General features: G+C 40.5%; 1 protein-coding gene across 1 annotated transcript in view; it reads left to right on the top strand.

Moving 5' to 3' along the window:
* Nucleotides 1-483: 483 nt before the first annotated feature.
* The window catches only part of LOC138958159 (sodium-coupled monocarboxylate transporter 1-like), a 74,104-nt gene continuing 66,500 nt past the window's right edge, over nucleotides 484-8,087 (top strand). The window contains exons 1-2 of the mRNA XM_070329240.1: nucleotides 484-2,009; nucleotides 5,266-5,647. Coding sequence (XP_070185341.1) covers nucleotides 5,276-5,647 — 372 coding nt within the window. The 5' untranslated portion in view covers nucleotides 484-2,009; nucleotides 5,266-5,275. The remainder of the gene's footprint in view (nucleotides 2,010-5,265; nucleotides 5,648-8,087) is intronic.

Raw genomic sequence — 8,087 nt, 5'->3', positions numbered from 1 at the left:
CACACACACACACAGACACACCAACACCACGACCCTCGTCTCGATTCCCCCCTCTATGTTAAAACATTTAGTCAAAACTTGACTAAATGTAAAAAGCAGTATCAAGTAGCGTTAACTTCAAGTGTGACCGACATTATGTTGTCGCCGAAAGGCGCTGACGCCATTGCATGAAAAGATGCAAGCGATTAAAAATGGGCGTCGACAGAGCCAAGGCCTAAACAAAAAATAGGTGTTGTTACGGTAACCCGACCTACCCTATTTTTAGGGGCCGACCCTATAACTTTTTATTACATTTGTCAAACAAAAAACAAAAAAACAAAAAAAACGAGTGCAGAAAACGCAATGAAAGCGAAATCGCCCGAGTCGCACTTATTTCCCTGTCAAGAAGGTTTAATTTGTACACATTAGAAAAAAAAGTTTTAAAAAGAAAGTGATTGCCTACCTTCCTACCCTATTTTTTTGGCTATGTTACCGTAACCACACCTATTTTTTTTTTTTTTTTGTGCCCAATGAAGGGATACCAACTTGCAGTTCTCATTCACTTGTGGTTGTGTTCAGTTGTAGTAAATGTTTACTGAGCCTGAATTTGCTGTGCAGAGGATGATACATGTAAAACACGCCTGTGTTGCACAACATTGGAAAATTTGCCTTTGACAAGTGATTTTCATCAGTGCACTTATATTAGATTTTTTCATGTGTACAATTTTTGTGCTATTTGATGGTTTAAAGGCACAGTGCAGCTCCCAGCCTTCGTTTTGCGTTTTTGTTGCAGCTGAGTGCATTTACAGTTCAAAAATCCTCCTATGGTAGTAAAACAAACCCAAAACTACCCAACGACGACATCTGTGAAGTTCGACAGTTTCTTGTTTACGCGAGTGCATACATTAACCTAGTTATTACGTGGTGTTTGGTCGGAGTTCGATTCAACTGAGTGATTCCTGCCTCCATTTTGTTTTACACAAACTCATGATGACGTCTGACATAGTTTGCTAGTGAAGTGTCTTTTTGTGCATGATGTGGTGACCTACCTGATCTAAATTTAGATCCAAAAATAGGTCAAGACCAGCCGGGCCCGAGTACGAAATTAATTCGTAAAAAAATCGCAGTTCTTGACTCTTTGGGTGCAAGTCAATGAAACTTGGTAGTTCTTCTAACGGATAGCTGCCTGAGGTGTGACTAAAAGCCCCAGGGGCTCCGTGCACCTGGATTTGACAAGTTCAGTACCTTTAAAAAAAAGAAGAAGCTTATGCTGCAACAAAAATTAGTGGTAAAAACCCCAAAATCAGCATCCGGTCAAAAATCCACACTGATGTTGTTAAGTGTTTATCTGCTTCATATCAAACATTTTTGTTTAAGTACAGCAGGGGTTATGTTTCTGATATGTATTACACATGAGCAAAAGCTTTTTTTCACATTGGCCTTCTATGGGAGAAATTCAGTCTGCACTGCATGTGCTGGACTGCTTTTTATCAGTTTTGTTCTAGTTATCCTTTCTTTTGGTCATCTTGAAGCCTATTTGATAATGTTGAAAACTGAAGCTTTATTTTTTGTATTGGGGGCGCGTATGGTCTTCGTTATCTGAGGGAAAACGAATTCGTCACGCACTGATTTCGATTTGCAAAAACGCGCGCGTATCGAGTCGTCTTTCGCAGTTGGAACGCACTATTTGGCGACTGCGAGACGCATTCCCTGCCCATAATTTTGCTGGCTGGGTCAGCGCTTTGGAAGTCAATGAACAAGAAGCCGGTTGACTGTTCCACATTTTTTTTAAAAGTCTGATGATCTCACAAGCTGTGCAGGATAAGACGAGGACAGGAAAGGGATATTGTGCTTACACGCACAAACCAGTATCTGTGATGTAACTATCTGTGATATTATCTGCCCAATACTTTAAAGATTGTCATTTCCTGATGGGAAGGGTTGTTTTTTGAAACGGTTTGAAATACAAAGTTTAAAAAGTGCATTCAGGCCTTAGTGTGTCTATTCAACTTTGCTCCCCGTTGTGTGAGGTGAGTGACATTTTTCATCACGCTTGAGAAGTAAGCTTTTCCTAGCTGTTTGGTTTTATTACTGTGCTCTTCTTTTCATTCTCCTGGCTTTTGTCGTTACTCCGTGTGTGTGTGTGTGTGTGTGTGTGTGTGTGTGTGTGTGTGTGTGTGTGTGTGTGTGTGTGCGTGCGTGTGTGTGTCGTGCGTGCGTGCATGCGTGTGTGTGTGTGTGCGTGCGTGTGTGTGTGTCGCGCGTGCGTGCGTGCGTGCTTGCGTGCGTGCGTGTGTGTGTGTGCGTGCGTACGTGCGTGCGTGTGTGTGTCTGTGTGCGTGTGTGTGTGTGTGTGTGTGTGTGTGCGTGCGTGCGTGCGTGTGTATACGTACGTGTACGTGTCTCGTCACTCAGAAATATGACTTATTCCCCCCTCTGCTTCTTTACCTCTGTAAACTTGTAGGGGTAGTTATTTTTCGATAATGACCCAGCAACCAAACAAATAACGACCCAGCAACAGCCTGAATCCTCGATAGTGCAATGGGTTGAGAAGCTGTTCTGTTTCGGTACTACTTTTTTCGACTGAAAAGTTCCGAACGCTCTAACGTACGAAGTATACATCTCTGGAGCAAACAATACAAACATACCGCATCTAAATTAACAACTACAGGCCTGAACACATGAATCTCCATATAAAATCCATGAGTTCGGTTGTTTTCTGAGTCTAGATCAGACGTTCATCACAAGCAATTTCCCAAGGCAAGTAACTCATACTTTGTCTAGCGACAAGAGTAGTTCCCCTTCTTTTCACTCAGTTTCTTCGACAACAGACTGCAATCCGACGGTCAGTTTTCAACAATATTTCATTTAATAAACAGATCACACGCAACCAAATGCACACATCTCATCAATTTAAACAACATAAAGCGGTTTCATACACTATTTTCCCCAGAAAACTTAACTTCATACAGTTTTTAACGTTGGAACACGGGTGCAAAAGTTCGTCTGCTAGTCCCATTTGACGAAAAAACATTATCCTAAACGATACCAAAACATATACAGAACACACAATATCTGCCTTTGCCGCCACAGCAGAATAACAGCATATCCGTGTACTTGATTTTAGCCCAAAATAGGAAAACTGACAAGAAGTGTTAACAGAATGGAATGATTTGCACGGAACTATACAACCGCGCATTAATCGATCGCCTGCGCAGGTTGACTGGTTGAGAGAATAGGATTCGATCAAACTTTCGCAAAAAAACTCCTCTTTTCTTTGAATAACTGAAGAAAGGAGGAATAAAGAGGTTACACACCTCGTCTCAGTGATTATAAAAAATAATGGTCTCAGTTCGCGGTCATGAAAAAGCTCGCTAAAGCTCGCATTTTTCATGATCCGCTAACTTCGACCATTATTTTTGATAATCACTGAGACTCGGCATGTAACCTCTACATATTGCCTTGTCGTGACGTCTGTGAATTCCAATAAAAGTCATCTGTTGTCGAGCGCGCAGTGTCCCAATGTTATGCACTTCATTCATGTGTGTGTATGGGGGGGGGATGTTTTGTCCCCTTCATCTCCTCCTCCTCCTCCTCCTCCTCCCCCACCTCCTTGTCCTCCTTTCCCATCATTTCAATTGTTGTTGTTGTTGTTGTTGTTGTTGTTGTTGTTGTTGTTGTTGTTGTTGTTCTTCTTCTTCTTCTTCTTCTTCTTCTTCTTCTTCTTGTTCTTGTTGTTGTTGTTCTTGTTGTTCTTGTTGTTGTGGTGGTGGTTGTTTAATTCAAGTTATCATTATCGAGCTCACAAGCGTACAGTTTCCTGAAACAGAACAACTTCTCAACCCATTGCACTATCGAGGATTCAGGCTGTTGCTGGGTCGTTATTTGTTTGGTTGCTGGGTCATTATCGAAAAATAACTACCCCTACAAGTTTACAGAGGTAAAGAAGCAGAGGGGGGAATAATAATAAATAATGGAAGGCACTTCTCTACAGCTCGAAGCTCCTCACGCGTAGTGTGCGTGAGGTCAGTGAATGTTCTCAACCCAACATCTCACGCTTCAGAATTAAGCCTTTCCTAGTTGTTTTTTTCTTTTTTTGTGTGTGTTTTTTTAGTTTTGACTAAATATTTTAACATCGAGGGTGAATCGAAACGAGGGTCGTGGTGTATGTGCGTGTGTGTGTGTGTGTGTGTGTGTGTGTGTGTGTGTGTGTGTGTGTGTGTGTGTGTGTAGAGCGATTCAGACTAAACTACTGGACCGATCTTTATAAAATTTGACATGAGAGTTCCTGGGTATGAAATCCCCGAACGTTTTTTTCATTTTTTTGATAAATGTCTTTGATGACGTCATATCCGGCTTTTCGTGAAAGTTGAGGCGGCACTGTCACGCCCTCATTTTTCAACCAAATTGGTTGAAATTTTGGTCAAGTAATCTTCGACGAAGCCCGGACTTCGGTATTGCATTTCAGCTTGGTGGCTTAAAAATTAATTAATGACTTTGGTCATTAAAAATCGGAAAATTGTAAAAAAAAATAAAAATTTATAAAACGATCCAAATTTACGTTTATCTTATTCTCCATCATTTGCTGATTCCAAAATCATATAAATATGTTATATTCGGATTTAAAACAAGCTCTGAAAATTAAATATATAAAAATTATTATCAAAATTAAATTGTCCAAATCAATTTAAAAACACTTTCATCTTATTCCTTGTCGGTTCCTGATTCCAAAAACATATAGATATGGTATGTTTGGATTAAAAACACGCTCAGAAAGTTAAAACAAAGAGAGGTACAGAAAAGCGTGCTATCCTTCTTAGCGCAACTACTACCCCGCTCTTCTTGTCAATTTCACTGCCTATGCCGTGAGCGGTGGACTACGAGTATACGGTCTTGCTGCGTTGCATTGCGTTCAGTTTCATTCTGTGAGTTCGACAGCTACTTGACTAAATATTGTATTTTCGCCTTACGCGACTTGTTTCATTCTCCAGGGTTTCTTCGTCGCTTTGTGTGTATGTGTGCAAAACAAAACACACCAAAATACACGATAATTATGTAAAATATTTCAGCAAAATGAGGACACAGCAGTAACCAGGTAAAGTCTTTCTTTATTAATATTTCGGCAGCGACAAACTGCCTTCTCCAGGATCGTATGATGAAAGTATGATATATAAAATAGTGTGAAATTGTGTGTTGTTCTTTCTTTCTTTCTTTATTTATTTGGTGTTTAACGTCGTTTTCAACCATTCAAGGTTATATCGCGACGGTGTGTGTTGTTCATTGCAGACATATCAAGATGTCGTCAGGAGAGGACTACAGCATCAACACAGGCGTCATCCGCCGGTTCGGCACGGTGGACTACGTCCTGTTTGTCCTCACGCTTCTGGTGTCCGCTGGCATCGGGATCTTTTACGCCATCTGGGACCGGAAGCGGAACACCACCAATGACTTCCTGCTGGGCGGCAAGAACATGAGCGTGTTTCCGGTGGCCATGTCCTTGTGCGTGACCTTCATGTCGGCCTTGACCTTGCTGGGTAACCCGGCGGAGATCTACAACTACAACACGATGTTCTGGTATTTGGTCGTGGCGTTTATCTTCGGTGTCAGCGCCGCTGCCTTCCTCTTCATTCCCTTCTTCTATGAACTGCAAATCACCAGCACTTTTGAGGTAAGATTCCAAAGATATTTTTGATTTGTGTGTGTGTGTGTGTGTGTGTGTGTGTGTGTGTGTGTGTGTGTGTGTGTGTGTGTGTGTGTGTGTGTGTGTGTGTGTGTGTGTGTGTGTGTGCTTGCTTACAATACTGAGTATTGTCATTTTGTTATGATATTGATGTTCATATTTACCTACAAAACTATCATGCTAGCAAGTAGTTTCTACTATTTATATTTGTATTTTTCAGAAATATTGTTTGACCTTGTGACTCGTAAACGCTTGATTCATTCCGAGCGTAACTAAAATAATTCATGACTCGATTCCGTTAGTCAACAAGAAGCGTTGATTTCAGTTAGCAAAGCAGCTACTGAAATGTCTTCCCAATAATCTAGTTAGTGTACGTGCCCTTACGATTAACAATAGCCTTGAGACCACCGACATATTTATGTTGCAGTTATTTCTTTCACTCTTTCTCGTGTGACACTAACTCTTGAGAGAAGAACCCTCAAAATACCATTAGGTGTCTAAAGCCTTGGTCATGTCAGAGGCAGTTCATATAAATTCCTTCAGAGAGAGGTAACAAGACCCGCGTGTAAATAATTGCTGACATAGCACTGTGATCGGGCAGAGGAACTCGAATCAGTACTGCCGTGGGCATGCATGATAATCATTGAGTTACGTGCGTTGGTTGTGTACTTATACGATCAAGAGGATTGTTTGACATGTCAGTGAGTTGGTCGCGACGCTGTTTACAATTAATGAGTTAGTGACCTGTTTACCCTTACTATTTTGGAGTTATGTATTACTATTTGTTTGGATTTGGGAGGAAACAAAATACTCCATTTGAGTCCAGATTACGATTTTCATATGTGCTTAAAGTTACGTTTGTGTTGCTAATGTTGGCGTTTGTAAGCTCTGGGTTACTATTTTGGTCATCAGATTACTATATTTTGACTTGACCATCACTCTTGTCAAATTTGTTTGAGGGTGAAGAGGTCTGGAGTTAGTGGCCTTACAGTGTCGGTATATAAGTTGTTTCTATAATATATTCACATGGCCATCGAGAATAAAAGAAAACATTTCTTTTAAAAAGATTGGTCTATGGAACGTTTAATTTTACATAAAATGAAATCCAACAACAAATTAACTACCAACGTTCCAAAACTCAGAATCCAAAATCAAGAAAGGTATGTTATAGGAAAGTTTAACTGGTCCGCTAGTTCCAAAATCAATGACTGTAACGTTTTGTTTTGTCAAAATAACATACCTTTCTTGCTTATTTTACTTTGATGAAACGAAACATTCGGAAGTACGTCTACCATATGGTTTTTGCCTCTGACAGACATACAACAAACTATGAAATACATGAAAGCGCTGGGATGTCCTCTCGAACCAGATGTTTAACTTTTAAAGAGAGATCTAGATTTATAATAAGATTTGACAATAGCCTTGCAAACAAATATGTGACCCTCCACCACGGGATGAGTCGCATGTCACCTTTGCATGATTTTCATATTTGTACATTTTCCTAAAGAGTTTGTTATGCTCTATGCAGTGGTGAAAACCGTTTTAGAAAAGAGCGACAACTGTTTGAGTTATAAGCCTGTGACTAAGGTGACCCTCACACTGTTACCAGACACCCCCCGGACTTATATTAAGCCTAGCGCAGAACCGCGCGAGGTGACATGCGACTCATTTCGTGGTGGAGGGTCACATATGAACATTTTTTCCTGTGATTGACCTCAATGTAAACAGGCTCAATGAAGACAAGATATCATTGTAAACGGCCAACAGATGATGGGGCTTGGTGATTATGAAGTTTACTCTTCAGTGGATCTCAAAGGATTGGCTTTCCCAACGAGTTCTAATATCCCCCCTCCTCCGCGTGAAGCTGTAATTCACTTGAAGCACGGGCTCGTTTTATGAAGCTCCATAATTCATAAGGAACATAATTCATGGAGGTTACCAGATTGAGCCTGTTCCCGAAGTCCAAAGCAGCACTCGGAAAAAAGAGGACGCATGCGACGTCCTCTGATTCATAGAAGTAGTCAGTCACAATAACAGAGTACACTTTTATTGTTATCTTGTTAGTTCCTCTTACCTGCAGTCCCTATTGTTCCATTTCTTATGTATATAAAGACTCGGTTTTTAGCTGGTTAAAATTGCGCAACACCAGAATGACTCACAGTGAGTGTTAGACAGTCCTTCTGCCGTATAATTGACTTTTCTTTCCTTTATTATATAACCCCATTCCTGTCATTAAGAGGCCAAAAATATGTATGCCTGTAGGACAATGATATATCCAGTCGTCGTCGACTTTTCTTTTCATTGATTTGCTCTCCTGTGCTACGAGTAAATTACAACTTAACTCGTCGACTCTGATTGTGTTTAATCAGCAGGTGGTTCTTCGTTTAACATAAATCGCTGATATAAATCACTTATAAAGGTAATTTCA

The sequence above is a fragment of the Littorina saxatilis genome, linkage group LG2, assembly GCF_037325665.1.
Source record: "Littorina saxatilis isolate snail1 linkage group LG2, US_GU_Lsax_2.0, whole genome shotgun sequence".
In the NCBI taxonomy this organism is placed as follows: domain Eukaryota; kingdom Metazoa; phylum Mollusca; class Gastropoda; order Littorinimorpha; family Littorinidae; genus Littorina; species Littorina saxatilis.
Note: the sequence above shows the minus strand (reverse complement) of the source record. Positions and strands in the feature narration are given on the sequence as shown.